The 19,042-nt window shown below is 45.4% G+C and overlaps 1 protein-coding gene across 2 annotated transcripts; it reads left to right on the top strand.

Moving 5' to 3' along the window:
• Positions 1-492: 492 nt before the first annotated feature.
• On the top strand, positions 493-14,746 carry LOC132566999 (mitotic-spindle organizing protein 2B-like). Of its 2 annotated transcripts, none has more exons than XM_060232573.1 (4): positions 493-1,005; positions 1,109-1,224; positions 9,571-9,711; positions 13,269-14,746. In XM_060232573.1, the coding sequence occupies exons 1-4, from the start codon at positions 854-856 to the stop codon at positions 13,400-13,402; spliced, it is 543 nt and encodes a 180-aa protein (XP_060088556.1). In that variant the 5' UTR covers positions 493-853; the 3' UTR covers positions 13,403-14,746. The 2 variants fall into 2 exon arrangements, with proteins under 2 accessions (XP_060088556.1, XP_060088555.1); XM_060232572.1 differs by having other exon boundaries at positions 9,571-9,762.
• The last annotated feature ends 4,296 nt before the right edge of the window (positions 14,747-19,042 follow it).

Raw genomic sequence — 19,042 nt, 5'->3', positions numbered from 1 at the left:
GCCCGTTTGGGGAGGGCGGGATACAAGTGCAATAAATAAATAATAAATAATCATGTCTTACTGAGGTCCCGTCCCTCCCTTGCCTTTCCTAGGTCCTACCCCCAAATACCAAGGAATCTCCCAATCCAGAGTTGGCAACTGTAGCAATTACTGAGGAATTTGGGTCCTATCCTTTGGGTAGAAACAGCATCTTAAAGAGAGCCAGTTTAGTGTAGTGAAGTGTGTGGACTCTTATCTGGGAGAACCGGGTTTGATTCCCCACTCCTCCACTTGCAGCTGCTGGAATGGCCTTGGGTCAGCCATAGCTTTCATAGTTGTCCTTGAAAGGGCAGCTGCTGTGAGAGCCCTCTCAGCCCCACCCACCTCACAGCGTGTCTGTTGTGTGGGGAGAAGATATAGGAGATTGTGACCGCTCTGAGATTCAGGGTATAGGGCGGGATAAAAATCCAACATCATCATCATCTTCGGGTCTGTTGAAAACACGAGTACACTGTAAAGTTACTTTATAATAAAGTCTCTCCGCTGTAGCCCCCCCGTCCTTCGCCTATAAGAACAACATCACCAGATTATATTACAAGGCTGCGCTATCTGAATGTCTCATTTTCAATGCGTGTCCATCACCAACGGTTTCTTTGAATCTTGATTTTACACTGCTGCATGTGATCTCCGCTGGCCAGGGTAGATCTGGGAGTGGAAGTTCTAACGTCCACTCGACTAACGGACCAGGCACTCTGAGAAACTACAATTCCCACAGTGACATGCGGGACTGATAACGACGTCAGAGTCCAAAGCAGCAGAATAAACCGGAAGATGCATTAGGGGGAACGTCTGTGCTTCGTCTCCTGCGGACAGCATGTCGGGGCCCTCCTTAGAGCCAACAGGGCCGGTAAAAGCCAGCGCCGTCGGCAGCACGCGCTCGCGTCGGAAACCCCTGACAACGGAGGAAGCCGAGCTGTTTGAACTGGCGCAGGCGGCGGGGACTAGCATCGACCCGGAAGTGTTCAAGTAAGGGGCGGAAGAAGCGGGCGGGTGCGGGCGAAGGCAGGGGTTACCATGGTGACGCAGCGCTTTCCCCCCTCCCCTCCTGTTTTCTTTTTCTTTCCATTAGAATTCTCCTGGACCTTCTGCGTATGAATGTGGCGCCCACGGCGGTCTTCCAGATGTTGCGGTCCATGTGCGCAGGGCAGAGACTCGCCGCCGAGGGCGCTCCGGAGCCTGCGCGAGGTCAGTGGTGCCCCGCCCCCTGGAGACGGATCTTAGAGCCAGGGGGATCAGAAGGTCTCTGCGCATGCTCGCAGGGCCTTGTGGCAAGCCGTCTTTTTTAGGGCAAGCTCTCCCCCCCTCCACACCTGCAGAGCTCAGGGTTTGGATGGGGTTTGGCTTTTTTCCACCGCAAGGGGCTTGGCATGCTTCTTTCTTTCTTTGCTTCATGCTTTAAAAAAAAGTCCAACATGGGAAGTGCTTGGGTCAACCAGCCGGTATAATTTGGAGTAGCAACAGCATCACTTTCTTGTCTGACTGTGCTGTACGCTACCGTAGTTCTGGGGATAGAGCAGTGCACATTTTTGCTTCCTTATGAGCCCTTGATTGTTTAAATGCTTTGTTTTCTTCTTTTCTGGAAACAACAGTCGCTCAAAGTGTTTTCCATGTATATGCTTGGTTAAGGTGGGGGGAAACTACTGTATCAACAGATTCATAATCAGTTTGTTTCTGCTGGGTAGTTGTAGTAGCCTGCAGGCCTCGGATTCAGTAGGAGGTCACAGGAGCACAGCTCCTGCATCTTTCTGAGGGCTCCCCGCCTACCTTGTCCATTGAATAGTAGGTGCAGTTGCATAACAATCCCTGGATTAGGAGAGAGGGGAGCCAGCCAGCCACCAGGGGCTTTGCCATGCCCTCAGCAACCCTCATTAACCCCTGGAGAAGCCCATACCACCCTTTTCCCACCTCTTATGTGATTTTGGGCGGCAGGTGGCTTGCTGACCTTTTGACTGGGGGGGGGGGGCGGCCCAGGAGAGCCCCAGGTGAGCGAGGCTGCTTGGGCTGGCTAGATCTCTAGCCAGCCCAAGCAGGCCCCGCTTGCCCAGAGTTCTCATTTCTTGCATCGGGTTGCTTTTGGCTGAGGAGGCAGGAAATTTCTAATGAGTTATGCTAATGAGCTCTGCTACAAAAAGACCCCTGGTAGCCTGTATTAGCAGAACAAAGTTTGAGGCTTTTCCTGAGTCGGGTAAATAAAATCTTTAGTATCCAAGCCAACAGAGAATAGTAAAGGTTAACTGTCCAGAGGCCCTTATAAACAATTTTGGCCTCACTGCAGCTTCTAAACACAAATAGTTTAGCCCATTCTAAAGATCGGGGTGGGGGAGGCTGCATAATTAATATAGGTGTGGGTAGAAAATAACATGCTTTTGTGGATAGCTTCTTTTATTGCCGAACAATTGGGATTTAATACTTGCCTGACACCAGTACCATTCTGGATGTTATAGTTTTAAAATACCATAATAACTAGTTTATAGTCTCATTTGGGTGAAAGGAAGTAGGAAAATTAAGTAAAGTGGGGAGATGAGGGCCAAGTAATAGAAGATGTTGCATGGAAGCAGAGGTTGTGGTAGAAAAGGATGTTTGACCATTAGGAGCAGTACAGCTGACAACCTGAAGCCAAAACTGATCAGTAGGGAAAAGTTACTTGTATTAAGTTTTTACTTCCCACCTTCATCTCCCAAAGGGGGATCAAGGCAGCTTACATATGAAGTGTCATCAAGGTGGGGAAAAGTAAAATATTGATAATAAATTATATGGTTTCAAAAGGTTTCACCATAAAAGTCCCAACAGCATGAGCCACTAGTAGCTAATAAAGTCCTGTGCTCTCAATTGAATTTTATTTTATTTTTAAAAAAATCTTCAGGAACACAACTGCTTTAGTTTAGTTTTGTAAGGCAATCCTTCTAATCCCCTCTGATGACTGAAAAGTCCTGTGACTGTACCAAAGAGGATCCCTAAGGCATGTCATAAAAAGCAAGAACTGTTGAGCAGTCTGCAGTTGGTACACAGGTTCATGTAGAGAGAGAGATGGTCCTTCAGATATGTGGGTCCAGGTAAAGAAAGTAAGAACTGGTACCTCAAATTGGGCTGGGAAACAAGCAACCAATTAAGTTATCAAAGATTTCAGGTTTTCACGGCTGGTAACATCATTAGGGTTTGTAGAATCTTTTGGGCTCAAGTGCCGTGTTCTACTGGAGAAAGTTTTTCTTCCAGACGTTTCGTTCTCAGCTGCGGAGAACATCCTCAGTGGCGTTGCAGCCGGAGGTCAGAGCGCCTGCTGAGAACGAAACGTCTGGAAGAAAAACTTTCTCCAGTAGAACATGGCACTTGAGCCCGAAAGATTCTACAAACCCTAACCAATTAAGTTGTTTAAGAAACAGGAAATATATGCTTGTCAGCTTGATCCAATGAGAAGACTGCTGCTCATTTAGTTTTAATTTTCTTGAAGGGCAGACCCATGTAAAGTATGTTTCAGCATGGACCAATTTGTCTTAGGCCAGCTGTGTCTAGAAGGGAGAATGGTTTACACACACAGTGTAATGCAACAGGGAACCAAGCTGACTCTCCAATAACAGGGTACGCCTCTAAGTTTTACTTGTGATCTTCAAGCCCGTCCAAAGGAAGGGAGAAAAATTCATTGGAGGATATCAGCCTTGCCTATCAGTATCACCTCTGTCATTGCTGGATTCAATTTTACCGTCGTCTTCCTTAACCTCTTTACTATGGACATCCTTGGGTACAAACGCTTCTTAAGACTAATTAATGAAATACAGAGAGAAGTGTCATCAGCATAGTGATGCTGTACAACCTCAAAGCTAATTTAGCAGCCATAGATTGGGGTGGGGTGGGGGGACAAATACAGAATCATTTGGTAGTCCATACAATAAATCCCAAACTGTTGATTTTGTTATCCCCAAGAGTCTGTCTTTCAGATGGTTCAGAAAAAGACCATTGAAGCACTGTATCATTGTTTCTAAGTGCTTCAGCTGGATAGAGTAGCTGGCTGGACTGCAGAATAAACCAAATTGGTCCAAAAGAGATATGCTGCCCTTGTCCACTTGTAAACAAAGATCATCCATGAATTACCAAAGTTGTCTCCAATCCAAAATCAGACTGAAAGAAGTCATGGCCAGATAAATCATCCCCGCGTGTCTGAAACCCCATGCTTGATCACTTGCCTTAGTAGAGGCGGTTAAAGATTGGCCAGATATTTTTCCCCCAGAGAAGATTTTTTTCAACAGCTGTTCCATCACAGCCACTCTCAAACTCTGGCAACCTAGCCCCACCCCTTTTAATCTCTTGGGGGCGGGTTGTGGGCTCTCCTAAATCTTTCTCTTCACCTTTACCAAAGCTGATCATCCACCAAACAGCCTGCTTTTAAAGTACGCCTTAGAGAAGTCTCCATCCTCAGAACAATACACTGAGAATCACATTTTAAAGGCAAGATTAAATAAGATGTTTGCATTCTCTGTGCAAAGTCAGGTCTTAGAGGGTAGCTATTTCTGTAGGGCCACCATTCAAAAACTCCTGACTCAAGTACTGTTTCTCACACCTTGGTTGGAAAAGACTTTGCATTAGAGGCAAGAAGCTTCTTTATTGACTGATAGCTTCTGCATAGGGTAGGACAAAGCTACTCATAGAAGTAGGAAAAGACCAGCATTAAGCACAACCTGAGCTTCTGGAATTTATTTAAAACTGCCTAACAGAGTGGTATCTCTGTCTCTGTGTGTTGGAGAATAGAGTGAAAACCAATTCTGTTTTAGCATGACTGTCCTAGGATTGATCTCCTTAGTGCCACTCATTCAATCAGAGTTCCTAAGGTTGAGATGCTGGATCCCAACAACCTATCGGTACATTTTCTGGCTAAAGTTCTGAGGTGATTTGGATGACTGGTGACTGATGTAGCTGGTCTGTGACTGCTCACCCTTTGAAAGATGAAGCAGTCACTTCCCTCCTGTGAGAAAGGGAAACCTCGCCCATGCTGTTGCTAGCCAATGACCAAGTTGGCAGCTAGAGCCACTTCTGGTACGAGCAGCAAGTCAACTCGTTCCTTCCTGGGCCATGATTTGGTTTGTCGGCAAGCCCCATGATGCACAATATCAGGAGATATAAAGAGGTAATGTTCCTCATTTGCCCATAACAGTGTGATAACAGTACAGCAGCCGTTGGCAGTGATGCCACAGAGAAAGGTGACACAGCCCAGAGCATGCTTGCTGTTGGCCAACAACCAAGCTGACGGTTTGGCTTCCAGAACAGTGAACGCAGAAGAGATTGGATTTATACCCTGCCCTTCATGACCCGAGGGAGTCTCAGAGAGGCTTACAATCTCCTTTCCCTTCCCCTCCCCACAATGGACACCCTGTGAGGCAGGCGTGGCTGAGAGAGCTCTGACAGAAATTGCTCTTAAAAGAACAACTCTGGCAGTTATGACTGACCTGAGGCCATTCCAGCAGCTGCAAGTGGAGGAGTAGGGAATTAAACCCTGTTCTCCCAGATAAAAGTCCGCTCACTTAAGCATTACACTCAACTGGCTGACGTGTAGTGGCTAAAGCGGGCAAACTGATAATACCTTTCCTTCCCTGGCTTATGTGCAGCAGCTAAAGCAGGTAAACTTAAAGGGATGCACAGCTCGAACTAGGAGGGATGCCCCCATGTCACCAATAGCAATTGGGCAAGCCAGAAGCTCTTGGGTGGAGCCAGAGCCTGGCAGGCCAATATTTTACAGCCCAGGCCACAGATCTTTTATAGCGTCTCTAGGCAAGTGAGAAAAATGGGGGGGAGAAGCTGCTGTGCAAGGGGAGGGACGTGCTGGAATACCACACCATTGTGTTCCTCAGTGCACAGGATCCCTTCTCCACTCAGAACCAAGGTGAGCCCCTGAGATGGCGGCAGTGGTACAGAAGAAGGTGATGGACATGCCTTTTGCCCATCATCATCTCCTGGACTGGTGCAGCAGCCAGCAGGATTGAAGGTGGGCCCCTGAAGAGCTGACGGCATTGCTGGGTCTTCGCTGGCTCCCAGTGCATCTGGCCTACTATAACATTGGGATCTACCAGTGTGCACACACCTACTTTTGTTTGCTGTCACGCCAGTATCTTCACAGGCAGATGTTGCATTTTCCACCACTTGGGCTGAAAAAGTCTATACTAGCAAGAGGCTGTACCTCTGCATTCCTTTCTATGTTCTTTTTAGTTAATGCGTATTGCGAGTGTATCTGAATTTGGCCACCTTATCTCTGGATCCTTTTTGGCATTGATTGGTTTAAAAAAAAAAACTTGCAAGCTTAGTAATTCAGATGGCATCTTTCTGAGCAAATATGGAGTTCTCGTCTTCACATTGCTGCATATGTTCCCAAATTGGACTTCCAGCGGTCCGTTTGCTTCTGCTGCAGTGTCTGATGCTGAATTGGTTGAGCTAGCTTTGCTGGAAGTTGCATGGAGACCACCTGCCTGCCATGTCATTTACCCATCCCAAATTTGCTGCTGCCACCTCTTCCTCTCTTTCACTGCCGTACCTTTTCTCTATCTGCAGGGCTATCCCAGCTCCTGTTCCCGGATTTGAAGTCTGGTGAAGGGGTATAGCAGTAGGTCTCTTCCTCCTCCTAAGTGGGAAAAGAGCATGGCAGAGTCTAAAAGACCTGGGATGCAGTCACAGCATGGCTGCAGCGTGCTTTCCAGTGGTGGGGAAGAGTGCCGCGGCGGAGAGAAGACGAGGTGTCTGTTGCTGCTTTCTGTAGGAAACGTCTGGTTGAAAGACGAAAACTACACGTTGCCCAGATTTGTGTGACAAAATCCCTTCTGTTAGGAAACAGCACCTTTGGGAGCAGTTATTTGGAATGGGGAAATTATGGTGGTGGTGGAGGGACAGCTTCACCTTTCCACTGTAAATCCCTCCTCCCACAATTACCACCAGCTGGTCCAAATAACCCAATCCCATGTGTTTTCCAGTGCAAGCATATCTGGAGCTTCATGGGATAGGGAAATGGACTGCAGAATTAAAGCAGTAGGTGAGGAAAAACTCCCCAGCCCGTCCACCGTTGCTTCTCTGCTGAGATTTGTGTTTCCCACACAGAAGCAGCTACTTTGTCATGGATATTAATAACAGTTTTATATCATGCCGTCTGTCTCAAGCAGCGTCGTACACATTGTCCTTCCCACCTGCTCTCAAAATGAGGCCAGTGCAATTACTGGTGAGGAGGCTGAGGGTGCTTTGCCTGAAGCCACCTTTTTTAGGCCAAAGCAAAGAAAAGGTTTGAACTGAGGACCTCCCAGACTGTACTTTTTGGCCACTGCGCTACACCAGCTCGCGTGTGTTAAATATGAAAACATGGTTGGTTGTGGCTTTTAAAGACTTTATTTCCCCTTTTCTTGGCAGTGATGTGATAGTGATTAGTCCCAGGGCGTGGTTTGAAGGCATATGATGCAGCAGTCTGCTGGGTTTGGTCAGCACCTTTACAGGAGGCCCATGTATATAGCTCCTTGGAAGAAAGATGGCATGTAAGCAAAAATAAATAGAGGGAGGGCAGAGCATTAATCTTGCTTCATACAATCAAGCCTTTTTCATTCTGAAGGCACAAGAGATGCTGTGAAGCAACTGGGTAAACTATTCTTGAGTAGGATAGATTAGCTGCATCAAGATAGCTTGGGGTTTCAGACTTTCTTCAGTTGGGCTTTATGCCGTAGATGGAGGGTTTGCAACCTGTGGCTCAGTGTGGAACCAAATGTGGCTATGGCTAGCCTGATCTCGTCAGATTTTGGAAGCTAAGCAGAGTTGGCCCTGGTTAGCATTTGGATGGGAGACTTCCAAGGAACACCAGGGGTGTAACATAGAGGCAGGCAAATGGCAAACTATCTCCGAGCATCTCTTGCCTTGAAAATCCTACAGGGCCTCCACAAGTCAGCTGTGACCTGACAGCAAGTAAGAAAGAGGCTGACGTTTGGAGAAGGTGCAATGCTGGAACAGCCAGTATGTGAAAGAAACGGCAAGCAAAGTTTTTGTTGGACTAAAGAGCTTCTCAGAGATGCTTTACGGAAAGGGGAACAAAAGAAGTGAGCAGCTGCCAGCGATGCCAGTGTAAACCAAGCACAGATTTATGCCAACACACTAAACCGTTCAGGGTGCTCTTGCAAATATTTGTTATTTATCGTTTGAACTTGTGCGCTCCACTTTCTAATGAAGGAGTCACAGCAACCAGTGTTTGGGCTGGGGTAACTTCAAAGGTTGCTAAGCCACAGGTCAGTTTTCAGTAATCTTAAATTGGGCATAGATCCCAAGCGGGCAGCCGTGTTGGTCTGAAGCAGTTGAACAAAGCAGGAGTCAAGTTTCACCTTTAAGACCAACCAAGTTTTATTCAGAACGTAAGCTTTCGTGTGCTCTCTAAGCACACTTCATCAGATGGGGGGATCAGGTATTGAGGTATACTCAATATGGGGTATTGACAATACCTGATCCTCTCGTCTGATGAAGTGTGCTTAGAGAGCACATGAAAGCTTACATTCTCAGTAAAACTTGGTTGGTCTTGAAGGTGAAACTTGACTCCCGCTTTCTTAAATTGTGCAGTTCAGTTATCCACAGGGGCATTCTTAACACTGGCTGTTTGTTGAACTCTTGCTTTGAATTAATTTGGCTCTTTAAACAGTGGCAGACCCTTCCATAGGTGGAAGCCAAAAAAAGGTTGCAGTAGCCTGGAGAAAAACTTGCCTGTGTCATCTCATTGTACTTAAGTGCCTTGTGTTGAAGCTTTGAAACTCTTAAGTATGTAGTTTTGCGGAGCAGTTGGAATCAGTCAATTTCTATTCCGTTCATAGCTTAAGGTGCACTTGGGCTTTTACAAGCAGGGTAAATGAGACGGGAAGGTCCAATAAAAAAAAAAGTAAGGGAGCATCGCTGTAATAGCTCCTCCCACACAGCATCCATGGGTTTTCCATCAGAAGTGGGCAGAGCGCCACTCTCCACAGTAGCCCCGTCAACGTTAGCAGTGTCTGCCACAGGAGGGCCAGATTTTGCCCTTCCCCTGGGAACTGCACTCTCTCTTCTTTCCCGCCCATGTGCCCCCTTTGAAGATTGCTCAGGCAAATACTGTTCAATTTACTGCTCATGCTGCTGTCTTTAATATTTTGCGAGGCATGTTTCACAGAGATGACATGTATGTGCTTACCCAAAATAAAGGTCCCATAGCGCATTATATGTGGGCTTGCATGAGGGTACGGAAACAGTCCAGCAGCTCAAAATAGATCTGGTAAACAGTTACGTGTTTCTCTGCTCCTAACTCCCCCCCCCCCCGCCCCGCTGCTTATTCCGTTGAATTCCTAATTAAAAGTATCTTGATCTAGGATTTTGTGAACTGTATGAGCAAAGGGATGGTGACCCGGTAACAAGAGCATTCTACTTATAAAATATATTTTTTTCCTTCTCTGGGAAGAGGTGGGGATTAGAGTATTCACAACTTTGTTTCTGTTTTCTTCTCTCTCTCTCTCTCTCTCTCTCCCTGTGGTGTTTTCTAATTTGTTTCTGTGTCTCTCTTTGAATTAGAGCCCCCATTTGTCTCTGCCAAGACCAGTAAAATCCCTGCACCTCTCTCACTTTCCTCTGCCCTCCGACCTCCGAGAATAAGAGTCACTCAGGCTGGGGTCTACAGTCCCGCTGCTGCGGCTTGCTCGCCTCTCTCTCAAGGTCCCCCTGGCTCTTTCCAGTTTTCTTGCTGCCTGTTCTCTCCTTTTGCAGGTCGTGTGTGTTAGTTCTCTACTGGGGTTCAGTGCAGTCTTCTGTCATGGTGATAGATAAGGAAAAAAAATGAGGTTCTCTTGCATTTGGCTCCAGACATGTTTTACTCAGCAGGCATGGGTACTGATTTCAGCAGAGTTTGCTTCCAAGATGAACCCAATTCCATCAGATCTCTGAAGCTAAGCAGGTTCAGCTCTGGTTAGTACTTGGATGGGAGACCACCAAGAAAGTCCAGGGTCATTACACAGAGGAGGGCAACGGCAAGCCACCTCTGTTCATCTTTTGCCTTGAAAACCGGGGTGGGGGGGGTGACTATAAGTCAGCTGAGACTTCGATGGCACTTTCCACTACCCCCAAATGTACTTAACTCTGCAGTTTAAAACAAATGGAAAACCGAGCGCTGCACAGTGTTTGTGTGTTACTGATAATTTAGAATGACCTCTTTAAAAAAAAATAGTAAATTGGGAAGTGTTTTAATATTACAGACTGGTGTGATGCAGCCATATTGTGGGGCTGTAGAAAGTGTTATGATTCCTCTGCTTGCATCTATAGACTCATCATCTTGGCACGTTTGCAGCGTGGGAGTGATAAGCAAATATTCCCTGTCCCTTCTGAAGTTTCACAAGGATTAGTGTTCTGATCAAATGGGAAGGTTGCGGGGGAGGAAGTGTCTAGCTGCTAATTTGGACCCCACCATCCATGTTAATCCTGCTGTTCCACTTAGGAAAAAAAAAAAGCATGGTCTATTTCAATGTACCTGACAATCACGCAATGGTCCATCTAGAAATGCCTTCATGGGTACATAAAGGCACAGCTTGGAATTTGAAAGGGCTTTCTAGAAGCTGCCTGGCCTTTTTTTTTTTTTTTCTCCTGAGCTTTTTGTAGTGAAGTAAGTTGTGCTGAGACTGTATAAATAATGTCTTTTTGTAGCATTTAAACATGTTTTTGGCAACATATTGTTTGCTCTGCCTGACGTACTTATTATCAAGATACTGATTTCAAGTTCTCAACTTTCAGGGGTTTAACACTGGAGCAAAATGGTCCTCTTAAGATTTTGTGTGATACACGAATGGGGTTTCTTCAAGAGTATAAGTAAATCCTTCACGAGAGGCTTGTGGGAGTGTGTGCATTTAAAGCACTGTGTCTGTGAAGCCTGCACATTGCAGTTTTTTTAAAAATTACTTTATTCCTCTTCAGCTCTTCAGCTGCTAGCTCATTCTCTTCAGATTGGATCCAACCAAAGGCTGAAGGGGGCGGGGGGGGGGAGTCCGTTTTAACCACCAAGAAAGACCCATATTGGGGATCAGTGGACCTGCTTGCAGGACTCCTGCATGGAAGGAAAGGGTACCCTTTACTGGGACCTGGAGATCCAGCAGGACCAACCGGTAGCCCAGGCTGCAGTGACAAAGGCCAGAAAAATAAAGCTTTAAAGTTAACTTGCCTTGTTTTTGGAGCCACGCTGGTCCGTTAGAATAGGTCAGTGTAAATTAGGCCACCCCCAAAACTAAATCCAGCAGCATTGCCTCACAAGAATTAAATATGGAGGTGGGGATGGGACTGTTTGCCACTAACAAGGTTCAAATGTCAAATTGCCTGCAACCAGGGCTTTTTTAGTAGAAAGGGCCCAGCAGGAACTTATTTGCATATTAGGCCACACCCCCTGATGCCACCGTTGTTTCATACAGGGCTTTTTTGTAGAAAAAGCCCAGCAGGAATTTGCATATTAGGCCACACCCCCTGACACGAAGCCAGCCAGAACTGCGTTCCTGTGTGTTCCTGCTCAAAAAAAGCCCTGTCTGCAACTATCACTATTCTCTACCTGAAAAACATTACTAGCTTTGGTAAGGTCTGTGGCACTTTGCAGGACAAATCAGTGATGAGGATTTTGCTGGATGGCTGCCAAATTTCTGTGGTTGCGGGTTGCATGGAAATGGATGGCATTCTGGAAAAGCATGAAGGTTAAGAAGGGATGGGGTGGGCGGCTTCCTTATAATCCATGGAGCCAGAGAAGGGCAGATTCCACAGGGAGAAACAGTGTTAGACTGAGATGAAACAAAGTCGTAATCAGCAAAGCAACTTCAGCCATCAGACTAGTGAAGCCCTGTAGGCTCAGATTGGTGTTCCTGAGTGACACAGCACACGATAGAAATAAGTGTTAACAAGGCTTACCACTTAACATTTTTTAAAAATTGGAATAGATCAACTGAGAAGTAAACAAATTCCCGTGAGGACAGATGATGAAGAAATAGGGATCTCTCAGGCTGCTGAAGCGCTTCCATTGTGTGTGAAGGAATGGAACTATGAGGGAAGTGATGAAGAAAGTTCTAGCTAGACATCTAGAGATGTCAAAGTCGTCTTGCTCCTGCTGCTATGCTTGCCAGGAGCTGGGGTTAGCCTGTGAGGGGTTAGCCTAACCCAGGAGCTGGGGTTAGCCTGTGAAGCATGAGGATTCCATCTTACTTAAGTCATGGTAGCTGCCATGGAATCACTGACAGGAAATAATTTAACAAAGCAAGTCAGAATGTTGTCTTCATGGATGCGCTCACCAATAAATAATGTGAGTGATCAGTAAGTTAAAGCCTTTTGAAAAATCCGCAAGATTATCAATATATTTCTGTACTATCAACCTGTGTGTGTGCCATCTTGAGCACATTATATTTGTAAGTCACTGATTACATCTTTCTTAAATATACTAAAACGGGGTAGCTTCTCAAATGTGAGAATGTAAAATTTAGCAGAATTATTGTTAGGAAGGAAAGCCGTCTTTAATATTGTTTTCTTAATTTGAGAATCTGGAATATAGGACATGGTCTATGGTAGTTTATTATTTATTATTATTAGTTTCATAGATGTAGATTTAAAAGATAACGGTGTTCATATCGAACTCGTAGTCTTGTCATTCTTAGGGGATCTACGTTTTTTCTTCCTTTCTGAAATGTAAAATATTTGCAAACTCCAAAGGTGAGCTTCATGGAATTGTGATCTTTAATGTGTGTTTCCAAAATATTACTTGGTAAATGGAGATCTGGCATGTCTGTGCAGAGATCACTTTCAGTCCCACTTATCAGTGAGAAAGCAAATTTGAATTGGTGATTAAAGTTTTAGCTGATTTGCTTTATGAGTTGAAATGAACTCAAGAGTAGGGCTTTAATCATGCCATGTAGGACAAAACCCTAAGCAGGCCTAATGTGAAGGTAAGATCCATTTTATTCAGTGGGGTTTATTCCCGAGAAACTTTTCTGTTAGTTTGCAGCCACAGCAGTTTGGTTAATCTGAATTAATCAATTAAGCAAGCTCTTTATCATAACTTCTGATGACATTGAACTGAGCATGGCTTGATGTGTTTGTTGTTCCTAAATACTGGCTAGATTGCAGTTCACACTGAACCAGTGGAGGCTGCATCACCAGAGTGAAACTTCAATTTATTTTTTTACATTTGAGCAACTCTGCTTTGCAGTTTGTTCTTCTCAAAGCCCTGAATGTCGGCCTTTGTGTTGTCCTTCCAGGGAGAACCAGAACTGGTCCCACAATAACTGGGCCCCAGACTCTATCTGATCACAGCAGCCGGGAAGGATCCAGCCAACGAGTACCGCGGCAGCCAAGTGCCAGCCGGCTGCAGAAGACTGGGAAAAGCACATAGCTGTTTGGAAAGAGACGGGTGAAAGACGACTGGGAAAAGCACATAGCTGTTTGGAAAGAGAAGGGTGAAAGATGCCCTTTATCTGAAAGATGAAATGGTAGCTTATCAAGTTAAGAGTTTGTTGTGGCTAATTAGTCTTGGAACCTAACGTGTACTTGGGAATATTAATAAAGTGTTGCGCAGAAAGTATCAAGAAAGTAAGTGCCGAGAATGGAATGTAGATTGATCACTGCATAAACCTCAGACACGTTAAGAGTAAAAAGTCACCTTTATGTATCTGACTAGTAAATCTACCATGGTTGCTTTTGTGTTCTGTTTTAAAACAATTTCCCTTACAGTTGTATCTTACAGCTGTTTGCGTGGTTACCTCTATGCACATCAGTGAATGACCTTTCTCTCCAGCCCCTCAGATTTCTTAGGCTTGGTGTTTTATCATCTTTTTCTCTGCCAGGCAGCCAGATATGCCATATGTTTACTGAGTTCTACTGTGTTGACACCCAAGTATACATAGGGTTTGCGGCCTTTGTCCCTTGCAGATCCTCCAGTATTTATCTCCTATCCTTATTCTTAGAAGGTTGTGGGTTGTATAAAGTTACCAGGCTCTGAAATGGGGCATATTTACAAAAAAAACGGAGCCAATATTATTGGAAGAGAAAGTGCTTTTCAGGTTGACATTTCATAACGTAGTGCAAACCATGTCAACGCCACCAGGTGCTCAGGCCATCACCAGCTGGACTTAATCCAGGATTCCTTAATTTTTTTAAAAAGATCAAAACGGTTATAAATCCGGCTTCAGAAAGCAGCCATCTAATCCATCTGGGATAGTATACGGCTGCTTGAATTGTCCCCAAATGCAGTCTGCAGGTTATTCCTAACCCTGCCCTCCTGTTACGGTTTAGTTAACCCTTCAGTCTGGTTTCTAATCCTTGTGCTATCTTGATTCCTCAGCAATTTCAAAGGTGGTTTGTCTGTTGTCTTGATCTCTCCCTTGCATTTTCCTTGTGCCCTTTCACCTTGATTAGAACACACGTTTGTGTAACAGTGCTTGAAATTTGGAAAGAGACAGGCTGAGAAAAGGCTGTGCTCTGATCTCTGTGCCCCGACCCCCCACTCATTCTGATACTTTGAAGTGTGTATATGTATTGATCATATTTCTTAAATATATTTCAGATTTTTTTAAAAAAAAATAAGTTGTTTCATGGCGTCCTCCCTAAACCAGGTAATGTTTGCACTATGCCAACAACCTATTTGTCCTGGGACGCACTACCGGTATTTGTTTTTCTGCAAATGTTCTGCTACTTGGAAAAGTTCCGGAAATACATATTAAAAACAAGTTTCTGCAGATTCTAGAGTAGCGTGCCTTCAAAGCCTGTTCTATGTAGGTGGTAGCATGTGTTGCCATTTTCCTTATAGAGTTGTAGGACTCTGGAGTCCTTAGTTAAACACACAATCTTCCACTGGCTAGGAGAATTGTCATTATGTAGTAATGCAAAAAGCAAGGAGGGACTTGAGAATGTTCGGTCTGGAGAAGAAGAGGGAAATGATTGCTCTCTTGAAGTCTTTGAAGGGCTGTCACTCTTAGAGGAGGGCAGGGAGCTGTTCCTGCTGACAGCAGAGGAGAGGACTCACAGTCACGGATTTAAATCAAGGGTGGGAAGGTTCCAGCTGGATAGTAGGAAAAATTTCTTTACAGGAATAATTGTTCAACAGTGGAATCAGCTAGGGGGTGATGAGCTCCCCCCCTCCCTGGCAGTCTTTAAGCAGCGGCTGGACAAACACTTGTCAGGGATACTCTAGGCTGATCCTGTGTTGAGCAGGACTAAGTGGCCTCTATGGCCACTTCCAACTGCGATTCTTTGATTCTAATTGATTCAAAATGGATTCTTGATTTGCAAATGTATGCATGACGGAGACCCCTTCCCCCTGCCATTACCAGTGCCCTCCTTTGTTGAGTGTATTGATAAGCTGAGAAATACCCTGGTGCCTCTGTCAACACTGCAGTGCACAGGCTAAATAGGACCTTTGGCCAAATGTGCTTTTTGGGCAGACTGCCGTACCTTCAAAATAAACCTCTCATTGCGAAGTGTCTCCCTTGCTCGCTTACCCAACATGTAAAATATTAACTGAGCTAATCTTTCCTCCCACAAACGCGTTGTAGTTTGGTCTGACAAATCAGAGGTGGGTACAGCTTGCTAGAGGGATCGAAATAGTTTCCTGCAGTTTCTTGCATTCAATAAAAATAACGATGATACTAGCAGCAATATTTGGCAGGGCTTTTTGTTTTAGAGAAAGCCCAGTGGGAACTCATTTGCATATTATGCCACACCCCTAATGCCAAGCCAGCCAGAACTGTGTTCCTGTTAAAAAAAAAACCCTGGCCATGGGTTCCTCCCTCATGCTGAGTGTGGAAAATCTACACAATGGGACCACCCAGGGCTAGGGTATGGGTTTCAGGTTTGCAGAAAAGCATGAAAAACAACTTAATGGGAGAACAACTAGGGCTTCTTTTGTAGCAGGAACTCCTTTTGCATATTAGGCCAGGCATCCCAAAGTAGCCAATCCTTCTGAAGCTTACAGTAGGCCCTGTACTAAGAGCCCTGTAAGTTCCAGGAGGATTGGCTACATCAGGAAGGTGTGGCCCAATATACAAAGGAGTTCCAGCTACAAAAAAAGCCCTGACCAAAACCACTAATTGTGTTCCCTAAATGGCACATGGAAACCAGTCCTGCAAGAAGCAGTAGATTAGGGGAGGGTCCAGAGCAAGGGAAAGGAGATACCACAGGAGCTGCAATGGGTGGGTGGAGAGAGCTGCTGAGATGGAGGAGAGAAAGGGTGGGTGGGAGGGCGGATGGACAGGCAGGAAGGAAGCAAGATCAAGGAGTGCCTAGTGGAAAGAAGGAAACAATTGTGCATGTGAGATGGAGGAAGTGAAGCTCAGAGGATCGGCAAGGGGGATGTGAGGGGAATGGGGTTTCCCCTCTCCCCAATTCCTTGTTGGTCTGTCTCTTATCAAGTGAGTCCCTGAAGAGATTTCAGCAGAACTTCAGCAACACTTTTATCCCACCATCAGCCTGCATTTGGAACTGTGTAGACAAATTCAGGGCACCACTACGAACACTTTAGGTATCACCTTACACCAAAAAACTGCTAACCACTATGCATTTCTACATTTTTCTAACTACCACTGTAAGGACATCCACAGCTAAATGCTGTGCTATAACCACATGTGCTCCAGTTCTTTGGGTGAGGGACACCTATAATGCAAGCACCAGTCGTTTCCGACTCTGGGGTTTTCATGGCAAACTTTTCTTGGGGTGGTTTGCCATTGCCTTCCCCAGTCATCTATACTTTACCCCCAGCAAACTGGGTACTCATGTTACAACCTTGGAAGGATGGAAGGCTGAGTCAACCTTGAGCTGGCTACCTGAACCCAGCTTCTGCCGGGATTGAACTCAGGTTGTGAGCAGAGCTCAGACTGCATTACTGAGCTGACCACTCTGCGCCATGGGGCTCATAATACTTATACATACAAGATTTATCACATGGCATTACTGGGGTTAAAAATCCCATGCAATGATGTGAAGAATTGGATAAACAGGGCCAGATGGGTACTCATAAATGCAAGGAAGGAGAGCCCCGGGTGAGCAAGGCCTGCTTGGGCTGACTAGAGATCCAGCCCAAGCAGGCCTCGCTCATCTGGGGCTCTTCTTGGTTGCTCCCTCCAATCAAAAGGCCAGCAAGCCACCCGCTGCCCATAATCACAAAAGAAGAAGAAAGGGTGGCAAGGGCTTCTCCAGCGGTTAATGAGGGCTACTGGGGTTGTGGCAAAGCTCCTGGTGGCTGGCTGCCCATTCTCCTAATCCAGGGATTGTTATGCAGCTACACCAGCTATTCAGTGGACAAGATAGGAGGGGAGGAGAGCATCAGAAAGGTTCAGGAGCTGTGCTCCTGTGAGCTCCTGCTAAATTCAAGGCCTGGTACTATTTAACAAAGACACAAGCCCATGGATTAGTCCCTGCAGTAAACAAGCCAAATTTTCCCCTATATACACTCAGCAAAACCATTAGTGGACCTAACATCAGCCATGCCATCTAGGACACCTTCACTTACTCATCTTCCACTGTGATAGATGTGATCATGTGTCACCCTCCTGTTAGAGAGCCAGTTATTGTGTCATGGTCTGAGTATCCAAGTAGGATCTGGGAGACCAAGGTTCAATCTCCACTCTGCCATGAAGCTTGCTGGGTGAGCTTGGACCAGCCTACCCTACATCATATCATTCTTGTGAGAATAAATTGAAGGAGGAGAGAACAATGTCTGTCTGCCCTTAGCTCCTTGGAGGAGGGTAAGATAAAAATGTACTAATAAATATGCAAAAGAGTAAATGGACACAAATTTGACATGAAAATGGCAGTATTGAGAAAACAGACACATAGCTGCTGAGTTAAATGTCATAATTTTTTAACAAAGTGACTTCAGGGAGACACTTGTAGGATACTGTATCCTGGAAACAGTTCTATTTATGGTGGGAAGTGCCATCATAAGAACACAAGAGGAGAAGTCATGTCGGATCAGGCCAGTGGCCCATCCAGTCCAACACTCTGTGTCACAAAGTGGCCAAAAAAACCAGGCGCCATCAGGAGGTCTATCAGGGGCCAAACAATTTATGATCAGTCACAGACAACTTATGATAACTCTGTAGGGATTTGAAGGCAGGAAATGAACAGAGGTGGCTTGCTGTTGCCTGCCTCTGCATAGCAACCCTGGACTTCTTTGATGGTCCCCCACTGAAGTACTAACCAGGGGCTGACCCTGCTCAGCTTCCAAGATCTTATAAGATCAGGCTAGCCTGGACCATTAAGGCCAGGGCACAGCTGAATTAGAAACTATGAAAAGGCTGAGGCAAGTGCCCCTCATCAAGAACACTGGATTCCTTCATCATTACAGACGTTTTGCCAGCTATCTTAGTAAAACTTGGGATTCCTGAGCCATGACCTGTATTAACTTGTTTAGGAAAACTAGGGAGACAATTCCTGCTGTTGGTGAATGGTCTCTGTGCTGTTCTTGATTTTATTGGAATTTGATAGTTGTGTCTTGCCCTGTATGTCCTAAATGTCATCATCCTTTCAAGCTGCTGTTTACAAAGTTTTCTTTCATAATCTCACATATATATGGCTGCCTGTTGAAGACCTGCTATATGCATCTAATGAAGTAATCTCTCCTCAGTGAAAGCTTATGCTGGAGTAACATCTGTTTAATTGAAAACAAATCAGCCAGTATCATAATGCCCCTATATAAATCGATGGTGCGGTCTCATTTGGAGTACTGTGTGCAGTTCTGGTCGCCGCACCTCAAAAAGGATATTATAGCATTGGAGAAAGTCCAGAAAAGGGCAACTAGAATGATTAAGGGGCTGGAGCACTTTCCCTATGAAGAAAGATTGAAACGCTTGGGACTCTTTAGCTTGGAGAAACGTCGACTGCGGGGTGACAGGATAGAGGTTTACAAGATAATGCATGGGATGGAGAAAGTAGAGAAAGAAGTACTTTTCTCCCTTTCTCACAATACAAGAACTCGTGGGCATTCGATGAAATTGCTGAGCAGACAGGTTAAAACGGATAAAAGGAAGCACTTCTTCAC

This window comes from Heteronotia binoei, chromosome 2 (genome assembly GCF_032191835.1).
Source record: "Heteronotia binoei isolate CCM8104 ecotype False Entrance Well chromosome 2, APGP_CSIRO_Hbin_v1, whole genome shotgun sequence".
Classification (NCBI taxonomy): domain Eukaryota; kingdom Metazoa; phylum Chordata; class Lepidosauria; order Squamata; family Gekkonidae; genus Heteronotia; species Heteronotia binoei.
The sequence above is the reverse complement of the archived record's forward strand: the minus strand, read 5'-3'. Positions and strand labels throughout refer to the sequence as shown.